At 38.8% G+C, this 20098-nt stretch overlaps 2 protein-coding genes across 4 annotated transcripts; one reads left to right on the plus strand and one right to left on the minus strand.

The window, feature by feature from the left end:
* The first annotated feature begins 4380 nt into the window (after positions 1-4380).
* On the plus strand, positions 4381-6166 carry LOC120277191 (probable indole-3-pyruvate monooxygenase YUCCA9). Its single transcript, XM_039283953.1, has 3 exons — positions 4381-5106; positions 5207-5578; positions 5671-6166. Exons 1-3 carry the CDS (start codon positions 4465-4467, stop codon positions 5893-5895), a joined length of 1239 nt encoding a protein of 412 aa, XP_039139887.1. The 5' UTR covers positions 4381-4464; the 3' UTR covers positions 5896-6166.
* LOC120277176 (pentatricopeptide repeat-containing protein At3g57430, chloroplastic-like) lies at positions 5819-19999 on the minus strand. Of its 3 annotated transcripts, XM_039283927.1 has the most exons (6): positions 17977-19999; positions 17798-17839; positions 14074-14592; positions 6936-7123; positions 6514-6665; positions 5848-5904 (listed from the first exon to the last, which is right to left on the minus strand). In XM_039283927.1, the coding sequence occupies exon 1, from the start codon at positions 19966-19968 to the stop codon at positions 18160-18162; it is 1809 nt and encodes a 602-aa protein (XP_039139861.1). In that variant the 5' UTR covers positions 19969-19999; the 3' UTR covers positions 5848-5904; positions 6514-6665; positions 6936-7123; positions 14074-14592; positions 17798-17839; positions 17977-18159. The 3 variants fall into 3 exon arrangements, with proteins under 3 accessions (XP_039139876.1, XP_039139868.1, XP_039139861.1); XM_039283942.1 differs by lacking the exon at positions 6514-6665 and having other exon boundaries at positions 5819-5904; positions 17757-17839; XM_039283934.1 differs by lacking the exon at positions 6514-6665 and having other exon boundaries at positions 5819-5904; positions 17757-17869.
* Positions 20000-20098: the final 99 nt, after the last annotated feature.

Raw genomic sequence — 20098 nt, forward strand, 5'->3', positions numbered from 1 at the left:
TATCAAACTTGAATTTCAACCTATTTCACTAGGGGCTTTAAGTGATAAAAACTTTTTTTTTTTTACACTGTTTGAATCTCAACTCATACAGAATTAGGGCATAGTACTGAGATAATAACTCTATACATGTGCACATATTTGACATGTTGGCTTGTTCACATTTCACATATTAAAAGAAAAATCCCATGTGACCCAACATTTGATAACTTTGACCAACCAACTTATGTGATCAATCAACTAACAAATCCCTCCAATGTTAATTTAATAAAAAATTATATCTGTTAACATTATATATATATATATATATATATTAGTTTTGTTGTAATATAAAGATTTATGTGAAAATTAATTTGTGATTGAGAATCCTATCATGTTCTTAATGGAGTTAATTTCTTATATACTTAAATAGTCACAGTTAATAATATTTCTTAATCTCCATCATTAAGATTAATTAAACAATTAATTGAAATAGCGCCGCCAAACTTATCAATTAAGCAACAAATTGTTATTTAATTTTTATAAGTCAAAAGAGAAATGAATGAATATAATACAAATTATAAGTATTCTCCACTAGTAATCCAAAGGGACCCTCTAATTAATCATCACTTAAGATCCTTAACCCTACTTATATTCCTCTAAACTCAATTACTTTCACTAAAGAAACCACTAATGTTAAAAATATATAAGTGCTTTAATAAAGGCAAGCCCCCAATTTGGGAAGATTAATGATTTAAATTAAGGGTATCATTAACTTAAAGTAATTAGTCCACAATTTAATCACTAAGTATTAATTAACAATTACTTTATCTTAATTAACTCTCCTTTCAAAAGCACCACTAAATTGGGCACACAACCACATACTCATCCTTCCAATGATCCCATCTTTTTATTAACTTTTTTGTGCTTATCTAAACCCTAATCTCCATTAATTAGTTCAAACTAATTAACTTTTCTTAGAAAATAAGTACAATGCACCGACCACGCCCAAGCGCTTTGGAAGCCTCCCAAAAATTTAAGCTGATAAAAAATTAAGTGATAAACCATATGTTATCTCGGAATTAGTAAGTTTTTCTGTGTTATTATTATTATTATTTTTATTTATATTATTAATAAAAATTTTACTATAAATATGAAAAAACTTTACTATAAATATGAACGAATGCATACCATAATTTTTTTGTTTTTTTATGTAATGGATTCGATTCCCACTAATAATAAAATCAATTACAAAATTAAAAATTCTGATATTTAAACCAGAAAAATATACGATTCCGATATCCTCAATATATATTTACATTAAAAAAATAAAGTAAATGAATGATGCCAATATTCTCAAAATCACTTTTTTTTTTTAGGGTTTTAAATAGATCACAAAGTTGGCAAGATGGTTCTACTCATTTCCAATTAACTTAAAAAGAGCATCAAGTACTTGAAAAGGAGCCCTAATAAGTTTCTAAAGCACATGGAACTAGAGCTCCATTGATAAGACCCACCACCACCTTAAACAAAGAGAAACATTTGAAAACCCTAACCCTAAACAGCTCATTTGTGGCACAAACTAGGGTTTGGTTCTATGTATCCAAAAAGGCCAATTGGGTGGCTTAGATAGGGATTAGATTACATGCCAACAGGTGGCCTAGATCACACTTTATTACTTGAATAAAGTGTTGTTTTGTAGTATGTCAACCTTATTATAGTTCAACTAATTTATATCAATTATGTAATTTTTTAATTAAAATTATTTGCCAATCAAGTTTAATCACCATTTTTTATTTTATATATTTCTTTGTGTGTATATATTTTTGTTAAATATAATTGAGAGGGAAAAATGAGATTAAATGAATTATGAATGGACTAATTAATATCCACAAATATAATGCATGCAAGGAAATATGAAAAAAAAAAGTAATTTTATGTCAGTAGTGGGTCCCACTTGAATGAACACGTCAGCAATGATATGTGTGTGTTCATAAAGCAACAACAAAACCTTTTTCTTTTAAAGAAAAAAACAAGCATTTAATAAAATAAAATAATTCTGATCTATTTTTTTAAGATATTTATTGCCAATGATTTGGAAAGTAATGGGGATAAATTGAATTATAAATAATATTAATAATCCAAAGCAAAACTAGTTACTTAAATTAGTGGGTCCCACGTCTCCACATAGGCAACAACTCAGCACCCAACTTAGCAATGATATTTTTTTAATAAATAACTTATTTTATAAGTGATGAAATCTATGTTTTTTTCCTAAATATGTGTTATTCCTTTTGGACCTCCCGGTTCTTTTTACTTATCCATTTTAATTAAATCATATATATTAAAAAAAATTGGTTAAAAGTAGGTGGCTTTTTAAAATTTATAAAAATTTTATTAATTTTTTTAAAATATTTTTATTTAAAATATGCTTTAAAAATATATTATTAAATTAAAAAGTTGTAGAATTATATTAAATGTAAAAGATAAATTTGAAATATATTTAATGTTTTATAAATTTTTTAAATAAACAAATAAAAAAAATTAAAGAAAATCTTCAAATTAAGATGAGTAAAAAAGACTGAGAAATATATAAATTTAAATAAAATTTTTCTGAAAATTATTGACATCAAATTTAATATATAACACACATGTATATATACACACACACTACATCATTCGCTTACAAACTTATCGACGTTGATTTGAAAAATTATTTAATAAAATGTACACATAAAATACATGCACGAAATAGTGGGTCCCACACCTCCACATCGGCAACAACTCAACAACCAACTCAGCAACGTATGCCTACATGGCAGAGTCATGAACTCAAGTTTATATTGAACCCAATTATTATTATTATTATTATTATTATTATTATTAAAGAGAAAATTTTACATGGTAATAAAAATAAATAGTTGAGTAGAAAGAGTTCAATAATATGTGCAGTTATTATTATTATTATTATTATTATTATTTTTTTTTAAGTTTGATTAGTGTTTGGTTCCTTGTCTCATTCATGCCGACATGACTAAGAACATCAACAAAGAACAAAGATCAGTCAGTTAAAAGAGTTTAAGTGTCTAAAGTATGATATATTAAAGAAAACTAAAGATTGACACAAAAAACAACAACAACAACTTAGAAGAACACAAAGATATTTTAAAAAAAAGATATTTTTTTCGATTTTTCGATGATGTATAAGTTTCATTGAAATCGTACTGTATTTTTTTACTAAATATCGTTCAACTTTTCGATATCTTTCATGAGATTTTGAAGGATGTGATTGCAGAAATAGACCAGACATGGATTCATAGATTGTATCTGTACATGCAGAAAAACAGTAATGAATTGATAACTAATTTTTCGATAAATTGAACTGATACTTTGACAGTTTAATGCAGCAGAAATGTTCTCGATGTCGAGACATTTTACTGAAAATTCAAATCATGGATCCTCTCAAAATTTTTAATCTGTATTCAGAATGATTTTTTTTTTTCTGAATGTTGAAATGCATGGTTTACTGAAAACAGCAAAAAAGAATGCTGCTCTCAACCTTGAATCAGATCTTGTCGACGTAAAAATGAAGTAAATCGATCCGACAGTACACAATAAACGGAAAGTGAAAAATCAGAGGACGAGAAAAGACAGTTGTTTTACCGGAAAAAGGGTGAAATCATTGAGAGGATCCAAATGGGGGCTCCATGCAGTAATGATAAGAAAGCCAAAGAGAGTGTGGGTCCTGATCACCAGCTCAATCAACACTCATCAGCCTAAGTATTTGGAAGAACAAAATTTGGGAATCCATTATTCTTCTGACTATTCTGAGAGTGATTGATCATACAGATACTCAATGCCGAGTTAATTGCGTCGGCCCCCGGCCGGGACAACTGCCAATCATAGACAACTACTACACTGAATCAAAACTAAGGCGTTTAAACCGATCGAGTTAGTGCACTGCTCAAGTGAATGCGACGAATCAAACAAGATACAGAATGCCAAGTTAAATGTATTGGCCCAGGACAACTGTTCCAGTTAATTCATTCAAAGCCTGAGAGTGAAAACTGGATTACTGCAGTATTATTTCTGAAGAGAAAATCTAATATGAAATCTTGGAGGAGTAATGATATTGGAATTAAAAATGGATGAACATCTTGGCTTTAGATTTTATATGAATGAATCTGGGAAGACGGGAGTATTTTATACCGTAGGCGGCTGGGCTTATCATTTGAGAAGGACCCCAGAGCACCAACTTCCACTTCCTCATCACATGCAGCTCTCATGGCCAACCTCCCTATTTAAACAACCCCAACCATCATCCCCACTTCATAACAACAGCCTCAAATTCCCTCTTCTTTTACTTGCCAACTTCCAAGCTCTTCTCATCTCCAAAAGTGAAGAAGAACTCATTGGAAACATTCACACCATCCTCTCCAATCACAAACTAACTATCCATTCAAAACAAACTCCCACAAGTGTGCGAAGATGGCCCGAATGACAGAGCATGATGATTTTCTATCACGGCGATGTGTGTGGGTGAACGGCCCGGTCATTGTTGGCGCAGGACCATCAGGCTTGGCTATTGCAGCCTCCCTGAAGGAGCAAGGTGTTCCTTGCGTCATCCTCGAGCGGTCAGATTGCATTGCTTCACTCTGGCAAAAGCGTACCTATGACCGGCTGAAGCTCCACTTGCCTAAGCAATTCTGCCAGCTCCCCGGCCTTGCTTTCCCCGATGACTACCCTGAGTACCCCACGAAGAAGCAATTTATTGAATACTTAGAGACCTATGCCAAACGCTTTGAAATCACTCCTAGATTCAATGAAACAGTACAATCTGCAAGGTATGATGAGACTTGTGGCTTGTGGCGTGTGAGGACTGCCGGTGAAGTTGAGTATATTTGTCGGTGGGTGGTGGCAGCCACAGGGGAAAATGCAGAGGAAGTCATCCCTGACATACAGGGATTGAAGGAGCTTGACAGGCCAGTCACGCATGTCAGCAACTACAAATCCGGCGAAGCCTACAAAGGCAAGAAGGTGCTTGTCGTCGGCTGTGGAAACTCCGGCATGGAAGTCTGCCTTGACCTCTGTGATCACAATGCCTTCCCATCCATGGTTGTTCGCGAATCGGTGAGCATCACTGAACCAACTTCTACTTCCAAATTTCAGCCAAAACAAAACAAATTTTTCCAACTTTGAGCTAACGAGAATTCTTATTCTTGATTCACAGGTGCATGTTTTGCCAAGAGAAGTGATGGGAAAATCCATATTTGAGATGGCAATGCTTCTGATGAAATGGATGCCTGTATGGTTGGTGGATAAGATCTTGCTCTTGCTCTCATGGCTGGTGCTTGGAAGCATGAACAAGTATGGGCTGAAAAGGCCAGTGACTGGTCCTCTGGAGCTCAAGAACACAAAGGGGAAGACTCCAGTGTTGGACATTGGTGCACTGGAGAAGATCAGATCTGGTGACATTCAAGTTGTTCCTCAAATCAAGAAATTCTCACAAGGGAAAGCAGAGTTCATTGATGGCCGAGTCATTGATGTCGATGCAGTCATTCTCGCTACAGGATATCGAAGCAATGTCCCTTCATGGCTTCAGGTGAGTTTCAGTTTCATAACTTCAGTTTTCATTAAAAAATAACACTCGTCTGTTTCCTCTTTTGCTGAACTTGTGCATGGGTTTGTTTTCAGGGAAGTGAGTTCTTCGGAAAAGATGGATTTCCAAAGAGTGCTTTCCCAAATGGATGGAAGGGAAACTCAGGGCTCTATGCAGTTGGATTCACAAGAAGAGGACTTGCTGGTGCTTCAGTTGATGCAGTTAGAGCAGCTAAAGACATCGGCAGGATTTGGAAAGAGGAAACCAAGCCAGCAAAGCAGTTCATTGCATGCCACAGAAGATCTTACTCCCAGTTCTGATGATCTTATCTGCAGTTTAGTTTTGAGTGAGACTGACTGTTTTTTATTATAACAATGTAAAACAACAAAAAATCGAAAGAAAAAGAGAAAAAAAGGAAGCAGAGCCCTCTCTCAATAGAGCCCAAGTTTTGAACTAGTGATGGGCATTATGTACAGGGGTTAATTGAAGAAGATGAGGCTTTTTTCCATTTCTGTTTCACTTGGTGAGCTTTGTACAAGCACTAATCTAATTGAAAGAAGAGTTCCCATTCTTTTTCCCTGTAACTTAATCAAATGTTTGTTTCATGTTAAGTTAAAAATATACCGCAACGTATATGAATTATTTCTGAAGAAAGGAGATAAAGCACAACAGAGTTCAGATCCTTTAGAGCAATTTGCAGAAAAGGGACAACCACATGACACTGGCCTACAAATCATAAACTCTTGACAGTAACCAAACTTCCCATGAAAAATTATATGAAAAGTTGAAGCAAAAAAAGAATCCACAAGAGCATAGAATAACTGATATGGTGGACCAGATTCTTAGCATTTAAGGATACTTTCAAATTGATGCATTTTAAAGCAAAATTCAACTACTTATCATACAGAAGGTAGAACATCAAGTTTCAGAAATGTTACTGCTATAAGGGTTTTGTTTTTCCAGCCGATGTGCAACGCGTGTGGGGCTCAGACGCTCATGCATAACTGCAGCACCACATGCAACCTGAAGGGCCAGGGCTCACATGGTGTGGCCAGTGCCCACCACTCTCATTCACCCATTCCGTACTACCCTACAAACGTACATTCGGTGCAAATGGATGAATGATTTAATGCCTGAAACTTTTTAGGTACCATTTAATCACTTAAGATGTGAAATACTGACATTGAGAGTTTCTATTCTAGAGTAACTATTGTTTGATCCTAAGTATCTATAGGGAATGTCTTCAAAACTTGGCAAGTTTAAGACCACTACTAGTTATCATAACCAAAAGATCTTATCCATAGGGCCACCAAATTCCTCCAAATAATATGTCTATTCAGATAGTGTTAGTTCCTACTACCTTCTTTGCTTATTCTTTTCTCTGTGGAGCCTTGCCCTCTCCCGCTCTTCATTGCCAACGAAATTGACAGAAAAGAAGTCTATGATGAGATGCAAATTAATGCATAAGATAGCGCTGCACTAAATTCCAATGAAACGAGTTAAGGAACTGCTCTGCTTGGAAGATACGGAGGATTTGAGGATTGTAATCTGAAAAGGACCATTATTGGCAGAAAAAACACTACAGTCAATATGAGTCGAGGACTGTTCTTTGATCATTAAAACAGTAAGAAACTTCGCAAGTATAATCAGGATCAGCAAATTTGTCATGAGTTTGACTACGATAATGTTTTGTTGACAATCCATGACATGATATGTTAACATGACCTTGATATGATAGATCTAAACATGTTCAGTTAAAGGAATTTAAATCCATGCCATTTATAATTGAACAGATTTATTTGATTAATCTCGATTTGCCAAGGGCTGAAGAATAAGAGTTTGACAAGATTGGTTTATTAAGGTGTTATGCATGTCATGTCACCCGCACAATTGGGAAAATCATGGTCCATTGAAGTCAAGCAATTTATGTAATACATCAACATGAATTGCCACCACTAGAATGAAACAAGGTCTGTGTTTCGCTTTCTGGGTACAAGATATTCACCGGAGTAAGTTATCATTAACAGTGGTAAATGCATAATGAACTTAGGAAGAAGACCATCACAAAGATTATGCTTAATCATACAAATCAATTACAAAGACTTCCTTAAAGTCTGTTAGATTTACATAGAACTTCCTCGGGTTAAGTCAAAGGAGTTTTAGTTCTAAAGCTTGACTGAGGAAAAACTCTCACTCCCATTCCAAAGCTTCCCTTTCTACTGTTCTCCTGCCCCTCCCCTCTTGCCATGGCAAGCGGGGGGAATGATCCCCCTCCCCCCATCCATGATTCCTCTCCCCCGACTTGGGCTCAAATTGCCTCTAAAGCTACGTCGACCCAGGTCTCGTCGCCTCTCCATAACCCACTGGTGCTTAACAAGCTTAAGGAAACCACTTCCGATTTCGTCAAAGTCGATAATGATACCTTAAACAGAGCTCGTTTGCGTTTTCAGCACTCCCTTTTCGGCAAATTCTTCGGGAAACCTCCGTTATTCGAGCAAACGAAGACCATCCTGTTAAAGAAATGGGAGAATATCGGTGATATCTCGATTTCAGACCTCCCCAATGGATTCTTACTCATCCGGTGCCCCTCACAGTCTTGTCTCGAGCGGCTTCTCGCTGACGGTCCATGGACCATCAACGGCATCATCCTTCAACTATCCCCTTGGCGTCCATTTTTTGAACCAGCTTTCACTAAACTTACAACCGCTGCGATCTGGGTCCAGCTCCATAACCTCCCCACTGAATTTTGGAGTGGTGATACTTTGGAAACCATCACTGGCCATCTGGGTAATCTCTTAAAAATTGATGATCTTACTGCATCCATGACACGCACCAAGTATGCAAGGGTTTGCATTGAACTCGATCTCTCTAAACCTCTGAAGAAAGGCTTCTGGCTTGGCGACGAGTTTCACCGGGTCTTTGTGGTTGTCCTTTATGAACGGCTTCCTACCTTCTGTTACTCCTGTGGGATGGTAGGGCACGGTTCTAGCTCTTGTACTCGATCCTCTGCAACCGGGAGCGTCAAGGCCTCTCCACCCTTTCGTGAATCACGAGAGTCGGCGGTCAGGCCTGGACAGCCTCCGATGGTTGCTAGTGTCGACACAAGTGCTGAGAATCTCCCTAGCTTGACACCCGCTACCGATGACACGACTGACCCCATGAATAGCGCTCTGAATTCGGATTACGGTCCGTGGCTGCTCGTTTCTCGCCGGCGTGGCCTTCCCCGTTCTCGCGGCGGCGGTGTTCGCACCCCGTCTGCGGCTCCGGGCTCGGCAGCCGTTCCGTGGAACGAGAACCGTTCGGACCGAGGCTCTACTATTCACCGTACATGTGGCGGCTTGCGCGGGGGTGCCAGTGGTCGGCCACTTGTTTCCCACGCTAACTTTCACAACTCCCCATGCTTGGATGAGACTGCTCCCAACCCTACCTGTGACCCAGTTGATCCTTCTGTTCCCTCTGCAGACCTGACTATTACTCCTCGGGACCCTGCACTGAGCCCTGACAGAGTCCCTCGGGACTCTGCTCAGCGCCATCCCTTTGTTGCTAGGGATCCCACCCCAGCTGCCAACCATCTACCTCCTGTCACATCTCCTCTCCCATCCGACTTACATCCAACACTCAACCCCTCACCTCTCCTGCTTCCCAATGGAAATGTTCCGTTGGTTCAACGATCCAGATCTCCTCCCCCTGTCCTCTTGACCTCTCTCACTACTCCTTTCCCTCATACCTCTGGAAATCCTAATCAGGATCATTCTCTCTTGGTTAACCAAGTTAACGCTGTTCTTGACAATGAGTCTCTGGTGGACGGCTCAATGGATGAAGGCAGTGACCAAGAGGATTGTGACTCTGATGACTCTGATGATCAAATGTCCGACGGAGAGGAACCTGATGATCTCATGACACTTGACCAGTACTGTTCTGAAGCCCGTCGCGAAGCACTTGTCCGCAAAGGCTCCCTCCTACCTATGGATACCCAAAAGAAGGGAAGAATTGAGAAGGGTGAACCCAGTCTTTCATGATCCTCTCAGTCTGCTGTTTTTGCAGGGAGTACTCGTTCCTTTCTTTCCTAACTTGTCTTTATGATTCCTAAAAAATTATGCTGCTGGAATTGCAGGGGCCTCTCCTCCAGAGATACCCTTGCCCGTTTTTTCCGCCTCATTCGTCAGGAAAAGCTTTCCATCTTTTGCCTGGTTGAGACTAGAGCAAACTCAAGTCGTATCAGTAAGTTCTGTTCCAAACTCTGCAAATCTTGGGATTGGGCCGCCATCCTCGCTGATGGTCTCTCCGGTGGCATCTTTGTTTGCTGGAAAAAAGGTATCGGTCAGGTAACCCCTATCGCCTTCTCCCGCAGGGTTCTTCATCTTGTGATTACCTCGAGTTATTTTAAAAACACCATCATTTCTGTGGTCTATAATTCTTCCCGTTTTCCCTCTCAATGCTCGGTCTGGCACGAACTCTCAAAAATTTCCTCTCTCCGCCTCCCGTGGCTCATTATCGGGGACTTTAACTCTATTCTTTCTCCGAATGAGCATAAGGGAGGCCGCTTTCACTATTATTCTCGCAAAGCTTTGTTTTTTCAGGATTTTATCGATTCTAATAACCTTTTCGATTTAAATTCCTCTGGTTCTCCTTTCACTTGGTGTAATAATCAACGCGGATCTGCCCGTCGTTGGGCCCGCTTAGATCGTTGCCTTGTGAACGTAGATTGGATTTCTCTTTTTAAAAATTACTCCTTTAAACATCTTTCTCGTAGTTTTTCTGATCATTCTCCCCTTCTTCTTTCGATTTTTGCCAATGACCTTCGTTCTCGGTACCAGTTTCGGTTTGAAAAATTTACGCTCGATTATACTTGCTGTCATTCATGTTATTCTTGAGCGCTTAGGTCTCCAGTGCATGGTAATCCCCTCCACGCTTTTTCGCATTTACTTTCTCGTACCAGGTCTCAGCTTTCTGTTTGGAAGTTGTCTGGTCTTAATTCGGTTGAAAAAGCCCTTGCTCAAACTGAAGTGGATATCAAAAATTTCGAAATGCGGGATTCTTCCCCTGTTAATCAGAATCTATTATCTGATTTATATGTAAAGCTTGCTGCTCTCCAACGTCAACTGTCAATCAAATGGGCTCAGCGTGCTCGGCTCCTTTGGGTGAGGGATGGGGACAAAAACACTAGTTTCTTCCATAACTCAGCCCGCATCCGTAATCATCACAACTACATCTCTCAGATCTCCGATGCTATGGGTAATATCTATTCCGACCGTTCGGGGATTGAACAGGCTTTTATGAACTTTTACAGAAATCTGTGGTCTAATTCTGAAGCTAACAATTTTAATAATATACTTGAAGCTCTACCTTCTGATCTTCCTAGCATTTCTACTGAAGTAGGTCACCATCTCATTCGTGATGTTTCCAAGGATGAAATATATTCTGCTCTCCTTGATCTGCCCTCAGGTAAGTCTCCCGGACCCGATGGTTTTAATGTGGAATTTTATCGTTTTTATTGGAACGATCTTGGGGATTCTCTGGTTTCTGCTATCCAATATTTTTTCTCTAAGTCCCATCTTCCTGTTTCCTGGGGTAGAACGTTTGTCACTCTTATTCCTAAGAAAGCTAACCCCTGTTCGGTCTCCGATTTTAGACCCATATCCCTGTGTAACGTTTGCTATAAAATCATTTCCAAAATAATTGCTAATAGACTCAAGCCTGTTCTCCCTACTCTCGTGGGTCGAGAGCAAGCAGGGTTTATCTCGGATAGGGGTGCCTTTGATAATATCTTAGCAGTGCAAGAGGTTGTCCATTCCCTTGAATTCGATCGCCTCGGCCCTCCTAGGATGCTTATTAAACTTGATATCGAAAAAGCCTATGATTCGCTTAGCTGGAGTGCAATTCTTGCAACCTTAACTAAAATGAATTTCCCTGACAAGTGGGTCTCCTGGATCAGTGCTTGCCTTCACTCTAGTTCTTTCTCCATTTTGGTTAACGGAATTCCCTCTCCTTGGTTTTCCTCGTCCAGAGGAGTCCGCCAAGGCGATCCCGTTTCTTCCTATTTATTTATTCTGGTTGCCCAGAACCTTTCTTCTTTGATGAATTTTTCTCTCAGAAATAACATGATTCCGGGCTATGATTGCAACCTTCGTTTGAATTTCAACCATCTCATGTTTGCCGATGACCTTATCCTGATTACTAAAGCCACTCGATATGCTGCTCGCAACATTAATCTCTGCCTCTCAATTTACTCCCGCCTCACTGGCCAATGCTCCAATCACACTAAATCACAAATTTTCTTTCCAACCTGGTTCAATCGTAGAGTTATAAACAGCATATGTTCCATTCTGAAAATCCCTCATACATCATTTCCACTTACTTATCTGGGTATTTTGATTTCTCCTAATAAGATTTGTGCCCTTTCCTTCAAACCTATGGTGGATAAGATCCGTGGCTTGTGTACCAGATGGAAAACTCTTCAGCTCTCTGCTGCGGCCAAGTCAGTTCTTATTAATTCCTCCATTCTTTCAATCCCGACTTACTACCTCTCAGCTTATCCCATTCCTGATTCTGTTCTTCAGGAAATTTCAAAAATTGTCAGGGATTTCTTTTGGTTTAAAGGGGGCAATGGAAAGGGCATCCATGCTGTTGCCTGGTGTTATCTCACTGATCACAAGTCTGAGGGGGGCCTTGGCTTTCGAAACCTTGCACATGTTAAACATTCTCTTATGGCCAAGAATGTGTTCTCCTACCTTAATGCGGATAATGTTTTCTGGGTCTCCATTGCTCGTCACAAGTATGGTTGCATTAATTTCTGGAATGATCAAATCCCTCCCAGGTGTTCTTGGGTTTTTAGAAGTATTTGTAAAACTGCAGGTATTCTAAAGCCCAACCTTTGGATCAAATCCCTTAATCCAATGCAGACCTCCTTTCTTTTTGATCCTTGGATTTTTGATATTCCCATTGCCTTCAAACCAACCTTTTTGAATGTCTCAGCTGATCTTAACGTTATTACTTTGTCTGAGTTAACTGTTAATGGGCAATGGGATAACTATCTCCTCAGACTCCTCTTCGGAGATAATTTTTCCTCCATGGCTTCTAATCTCAGGGATATTGACTACTCCTGCAACAACATTTGGGTTTGGCTTCCTAACTCCTCAAATTTGAAAATCTCTACTGCTGTATATCATCATCTTAACTGTAATGATCATTATACTGAGAACTGGGCTGGTTGGTCTAAAGTCTGGCGTCTCCATGTAGCTCCACGAGCTAAGCACTTCATTTGGCTTTTGCTCCATGGTAGAGTTTCTACCACTGATTACCTCCATAGTATCAACCTTGGCCCCAGAACCCTTTGTATCTTATGCAACCTTGAGCTTGAATCTGCTGATCATCTTTTTCAGGGTTGTTGTAAAGCCCATCAGGTATGGACTATTTTGAGTTTCACTTTAAACATAAACTTATCTTTTCCTGACTGTTTTTCTTCAGGAGCTTGGATTACAGATTTTAACCTCTCTTTGTATTCCATTTCTATTATTGCTGCCACTATCTGGTTTCTATGGAAAGCCAGGTGTGATGCTATCTTCATCCATACCAGACCCAATTACCCTCTTCTGGTTCGCAAGGCTATTGCCCATGTGCAGGAATTTCTACAGGAAAACGCACCCCTCAGTGGCAGACGGCTTCTCCTCAACAACTTCACTTTGGCTGATGGCCTCTTCCTCTTTTTTGATTTTAGCTGGAATTGTGCCAATATGGTTGGTCACCTTGGTTTCTTCTTTTCAACCTCTACTCATGCTGTCATTTGTGCAGGAAACCGGTCTTTCAGCGCTGAATCTTTCCTTGAATCTGCAATCTTTGCTTTGGATACTGTCCTCTCCACCGCCGTGGATAGACACCTGAACATCAGTCACCTGCTTCACTGCCATTGGATCATTGCCCAATTACTTCACAGCAGCAGCAATCCATCCACTTGGCGTTTCTCTGATGCTATCTCCAGGCTCAACAACCTTCTTAGGCTTGCTTTGAATCCCTCTATCCTTGAGATTCCAAGGTGCTGGAATAATCCCTCTGTGGCTCTTGCAGTCTCTGGTGCTACCTCTCAAAGCCTCAACCTCTTCTTAACCGGTCGTGATCTCCCGCGCTGGATCATGAAGATCTTCATGGATGCTGGCTTTTCTTTTGATTAACTGTATGTTTTGTCTTCGGAGTTTTTGTTCGTCTGTCTCTTTGTTTTGATTTTTCTATAGCTTTTGTATTCCTTAACTCTGTGGTTTATCCTTTTTTTCAATAAATTAGCTCCCTGAGCTCTTTCCCTCAAAAAAAAAAGGAGTTTTAGTTCTGTGTTATGGAACTGTTATTTAGTAAACGTAAGTAGTAACTAAATGAAATGCATAATTAGCCAACAGCTTTGAAACCGAACAGATAAAACAGCATGTGCAGAAGAAAACACGGAGTTTTACAACAAGTTATGAGAAATTATGTTCACAAAGGATCTACATCAGGACTAGGAGAAATACCAGCATTTGGTCTGCATGGTGTTGGAAGAATAACAACCATTCAATGGTTACAGAGATCTGTTCTTGGAAAGATAACCTGGTCTGAACAGCAGCAGCGTGCTGTAAGGTTGCCAGCCATTCAATGGCTACAGAGATAGTGCTCTGCCAAACAATTGAGCATGCATGAGCTAGTGAAATGATCACAGTGCCCACAAGTTGAATGCTCTGAGCACACTGTCATGCAAGTAAGAGTCGCTATTTGCTTTTTTGGACATCGTGCTAAAAATTTTGAGACACAATTTGCGTGGTTGTATGAAACATCCTAGGTAATGTCTTATCTGTAAGTGAGTGTTGAGGAAGTTGCCCGGCAATTTTCTGTAACATAGAACAGGCAGGAGTGTCTCGTCAAAAGTGGAGTTCTGCTTGTTGGGAACCAACCTTCAAAAAGGAATTGATAGCTGCATTAGCCATATAGTTTCTCGTCTTTTGGAAGATTCACAAAGGGCTGATTATGTAGCAACACTTTCAATTGCACAGGTCCTGTCGACAAGGGGGCAAACAAAACTTGAGATGTGAAGAAGTCTAACATGAAAATAAAAGGAAAGGTGCGAGAAGAAGCGGGATAAGAAGAAGTAGTATGAGCAAAATCAGACAATTTAGCAATTATGCCATTGTACCATCATTATCCAAAGTCAAGAGGCACTTCAAATATTGCATATAGAACAACTGTTGTTAAATCAAAAGATAAAAATATATCATCAGTAACTCTTTAAAACAGCCTTAAAGTGCTTCAAGATAGTCAACAGTTCTCATTCTAAAGTAATGAAAACAAGGCCAATTTATAGTATTAATGAAGCATCAGCTGAAGAAATGAAATGTAATTTCTAAAATGAAAAGTTGGGTGGAGATTTCAGGCAGGAGCAATTGACAGGAACTACAGATGAAAAATGAAATACTAGTAGGAATAATAAAGACAACAAACCATGATATGGAAAAAAAAATCTAATGTAGACCTAATAAGAATTTAAAGCTAATCCAGTTATTTTGACAAGAATATAAAGGTTAAAAGTCAAAACTTTGGTAATGATCAGGGGTCCAGGTAACAAGTGGGATTTATATGGTGAAATTAAATAGCCACATTGTTGGAGGAATGAGGAAAGCCACAGTCAAAGGAGAAGATAATAATTGGAGTTTAATAAGCAGAGGGAAGAATTACATGAGCAACAGTAGTAATCAGATTGGTTTGCCAAGGCACTTTCTTCAATACAAGAAAGTTTTAGATATGAAAAACTTAGATACGTCACCATATCAATGAAAGCCTTATAGAAGCCAGGACATGCATTTCTTACAAGTTTTCTTCAGGAGGTGTTTGGTTGGGGGATTAAAAAGTGCGAGAATTAGAGAATCTTTTGAAATATTAAGTTGGCGGGAGAAATTTTATCAGAACTGATCAAACTTTGATTTAATTAATGCTGATTAAAATTAAATATTTAAGATAAAAAATTTACTTTTCTAAATAATAATACTTTTTTATTAATATTAATATATTTTTAAAAAAAATATAATTATTAAATAAATTTAATTAAATAATTAAATCATATGAAAAAGTTATATTATGTTCGGATGTCAGGGATTGAGGTTTAACCCCAACCAGACATCCCCTCAGGATTCAATTGTCAAAATCACCTACATTTAACTATTCTATGGAATAAAAAATCAAGCACAATATTAATTGTAAACCAAGCCTCATTTTCAGATTTTCAGTTGGTAGGAAGAGTGGGAAAGGCCTTCATTCAAGATCGGAAGGTTACATGCAAAATGATAAGAAAATAGGTATTTGACTCTTGTAGATTCCCAAAAACAAAAACAATCAACAATATGTTCATTTCATTGACATTGAAATTTCAATCCAAAATTGATTGGCAATCATCTTAGCAGGATGAGAGTGACTTAATCCTCCCCACCTCATCATGTGTAATAAGACAAGCACGCGGTTGAGATTGTGAAAGAAAGTGACTTAAAGCCTCACTGGGGATTCTACAACTAGGACTGGCACGATATGGGAGGACCACCATCATTAGATGAGAACAAAGACCAAAAAGCAATCCGTTTTTTAATCCAATCCAGCAGGGCAGAGAATGTAAAATGGGTAAGGAGACCCGAATTACCAGACTTCGGATATCTCCAATGTTAAAAAACTTGTTGAACTGGATTAGCCACGAAGCATCTAACAATTATGGTCATGAGACTTGAATGGTGACAACTACTTTCACATATCCATACCAATGGGGGCCCAGACAATTGACATGAGGTTTACGAATAAATGGTAGAGTAGTTCTTCTCTTCCCAGTAATATTTCAGTGTCACACCCATGTGATATATTTATAGGCCTTGAATAACAACAGGCAGCTTGATGTTGTTAGAACCTTATTGTCAATTTGTCCATTCCAACAATCATTATATCCCTTGGTGGCATCACCCTCATGCTTAAGGTGGTTGATTTTAGAAAATAAGTAATAGTTTCACCAATCACCAGGATAATTGGCATACTAAATTTTTACTTGGGAGAAGTCTTTTGAAGATTAGAGTTAACTATGATCTTCTAGACAAGTGTTTAATGGAAAATAGAAATATATTTCAACAATTGAAAGACCTTTCATTAGGAAACTTTATTTTACTGTTATAAGCATAAGAAACAGAAGTAGAGCAATAAGTCCAATTACCTATTCAACAACTAACAGTAATTGAATCTTATTGTACATCATACCTTCCTGATGTACCTTATTTTCACACATCAATCGCAACTAATCTGAATGAAATTGTCATGTCAGGATGACTAATTGTATTGGCAGCTGTCAATCAGATAGACAAGTTGAAGTTTTATAGGCAAGTTTGATTAGAAAAGAAGTAAGAACCAAGCATCTATGTCAAGTGACAAGGAATTTGATCTGAGTTCTGAACATGACAACTTCAAATCAGATTTAAAGACATATGAAGTCCTAATCAATGTCCAAATCAATCCTCTTGGCATGTGGTTTAGACATGTGGCATAGAGATGTGAAACATGGATGGAAAAAGTTCTTGGATAATGAGTTTGTGTTTAAGCCATTTGAACAGAATGCACACACACGCCATATGAAATATTCTATTCTTAGTTTATATGTCTCTTCCAAACCCTAGTTATAGTTCTATATAAAACTTCCCTTGGAACTTAGGCAGGTTGCATTGGGATTGAATTGTAAACCAGTTATTCCAGGTTAAACTTTGAAGAGGCAGGCCTACGATGTAGGTTGAACTATTTGCTCACCATCAATTGCATCTCAAAATTCACATATGTGTGAAAAGAACATTGTGCATTGTGTAGACCATATATATTATTTAGGCCCAATCCAACCCAGAAAAGCTTAAGTTGATGAGATGAGAGACCATGCCTATATATTCAGATCTATATTAACAAATTAACTGATGTAGGACTATTTGCTACTCTAATACACGGGCCTTGTCAAATCACATCTTACCCACTTGTGCAAACCAGATATAATAGCCCAAAAATATCATAAAGTTCTTCACATGTATTAGATGTAAATTTGAGAAACTCCTTTGGCACACATATTAAGAAGGCCTTTTAAGTCAGAAATAAATGCAAATACCCAAAGCCTCTTAAGATAAAGGCATTACACAAATGCGCAAAAGAGTGCACGAACCTAAATCTCCTCTTGGAAAAGAATAAAGATGAGAAGAACACCTGGTCCACATTTGCCCATTCCTCAAAGATGGCATTTCTTGTCTGCAGAATTCAAAGATAAATTAAGACACCCTGTCACCAAAACAAGGAAAGAGCCAGCAAAATTACTGCTCACGGCCTTCAAATTATTCCATTTATTTAATAAGATAGAAAGTTTTGCACGAATAAAGTTCATATACCTTGATGGAAGCACACACACCAGCGCAAAAGATCTCCTACATCTTATCAATCTTTCAAACGGATCTTTGTGAGTGATATATCTATCATTTTATCTGGTAGAGTATAAAGTGTAAACCATCTCTTAGCCATGGTCTTACTTTGATAAACATCAAATTTCTGTCAGGAAAACAACCAATATAACCTTATTTCATACAACCAAGCCCTGGAACATCAGTTTCTCCCTTCATTGTCAAAAAGAGGCTATCCAAAACTGTGTGAATTATATCAGTGTACTTATGCGACTTATCAGCAACATAGAAGGAATGCACTTCATCATTAACATTGATCCAACTACAACCCGGCATCTTTCTGATCCCCTTCTTTTTCATTCTTGTCCTCAGTTCTGCCACGGAATCCCATCTGCCGGAACTAGCATGTAAATTTGAAAGAGAAACAAAATTCGAAGCATTCTCAGGTTCCAACTGAACCAAAAACCTGAAAGCTAAATCTTGCATTTCAAAGTTATTATGAACTACAGAAGCATCGAATAGAGCTCCCCAGACACCGGGTCCGGGTGCCAATGGCATTGACCTAATAAAATCCAATGCTTGGTTCAGTAACCCAGCCCGACCTAACATATTTACAACACAAGAACAGATTTCAATTGTTGGACAAACTCCATGATTTGTTACAATTGAATCATAAATCTTGATACCTTCATTGACCAAACCTGACCTAACACAAGCTGAAAGAATTCCAACGCTAGTTATGTGATCAAGTTTGATGCCATATCTGCACATCTCATCTAACAAATCAAGAGCCTCTCCTCCTTTTCCATGAATCCCATAACATGAAATCATTGAGCTCCAAGAGATCGGATCTTTATCCCAAGATATGTCATCAAAGACACGTCTTGCACTCTCCAAGCTTCCACACTTTGAGTACATATCGATCAAAGCATTGTTAAATGAAGTTTCACTGGTTGAGAATGTCCTGATAGAAAAACCATGAATTTGCTTCCCTTCCATCAAACTTGCAATAGATCCAACTGCAGGAAGGACACTCACCAAAGTAACCTTATTGGGAACCATTCCCCTGTTCAATAGCATTTTCCTGAAAAGTAAAATAGCTTCCTCAAATACCCCATTCTCCACATAACCCCCAATCATTGATGTCCAAGCAACAACATTCTTGGCAGTCATCCTATCAAAAACCCGTCTTCCAATATCCACTCTTCCCACTCTCGAGTACATACCAATCAAACAACTCCTGACATGAAAATCTGGACCCGAATCCAAATCACTCCTTACAATAAAACCATGAATCTCCCTCCCCCGAAGATATTTTCCACAATGAGGAAGAACCACAGAAACCGTGAAGCCATCGGGCTTCAATCCATCAATTTGCATCAACTTAACAAGCTTCCACACCTCTTCATTCCCCAATGCATTCCCCCAGCTCACACACTCCGAAATCAACGCATTCCAAGAAGCAACACTCCGAACAGGCATTTCATCAAACACTTTCCGAGCATAAAAAAAGCACCGATTTTTGAAGTACAGAACCATCAAAGAATTCAAAACAACAGTATCAGAATCCAAACCAAGCCTTATGATCAATGAATGGATCAAAGAGCCAGTCCTCAATTCGGATACGGCAGCAAAGGCCTTGGCGAGGATAGAGAGAGTGAAACCATCGGGCGGCGCGTGGAGGCGCATGCGGCGGAAGAGGGGGAAAGGGTGAAGAAAAAGGGAGTTGCGGGTGTAGGCGGCGAGGAGGGAGTTCCATAGAGAGGAGGAGGAGAGGAGATGGATGGGAGAGGAGTCAAAGACAAGGTGGGCAAGGGAGGGAACGCCGAGGCGGGAGTAGGTGGTGATGAGCTTGGAGACAAAGAGAGGGTGGGAGTAAAGGAGGCCATTGGTGAGGGCCTGGGCATGGGCTATCTGGGCGAGAAGGAGGTCACCGGCGACGGAGAGGATGGTGCTCAGCGAGTGGCCGGAGACGATGACCATTGGAGCTCTTTTCAAGCTTTTGGCGGGACATCTTGGATTGGTCTTTTTTGTAATTGTTTCAGTTAAAGTTAATAAGAACAAAATTTAGGGGTGTTTTTGCGTATATACATTTTTAAGTTAGAATTACACA

Source organism: Dioscorea cayenensis, chromosome 2 (genome assembly GCF_009730915.1).
Source record: "Dioscorea cayenensis subsp. rotundata cultivar TDr96_F1 chromosome 2, TDr96_F1_v2_PseudoChromosome.rev07_lg8_w22 25.fasta, whole genome shotgun sequence".
In the NCBI taxonomy this organism is placed as follows: Eukaryota; Viridiplantae; Streptophyta; class Magnoliopsida; order Dioscoreales; family Dioscoreaceae; genus Dioscorea; species Dioscorea cayenensis.

Bases quoted from the DNA above. Each gene is read 5' to 3' on its own strand.
- LOC120277176 (XM_039283942.1), bottom strand. From the start codon at position 19,968: ATGGTCATCGTCTCCGGCCACTCGCTGAGCACCATCCTCTCCGTCGCC.
- LOC120277191 (XM_039283953.1), top strand. From the start codon at position 4,465: ATGGCCCGAATGACAGAGCATGATGATTTTCTATCACGGCGATGTGTG. The intron at 5,107-5,206 runs GTGAGCATCACT...CTTGATTCACAG, and splicing joins CCATGGTTGTTCGCGAATCG to GTGCATGTTTTGCCAAGAGA. The intron at 5,579-5,670 runs GTGAGTTTCAGT...GTTTGTTTTCAG, and splicing joins ATGTCCCTTCATGGCTTCAG to GGAAGTGAGTTCTTCGGAAA.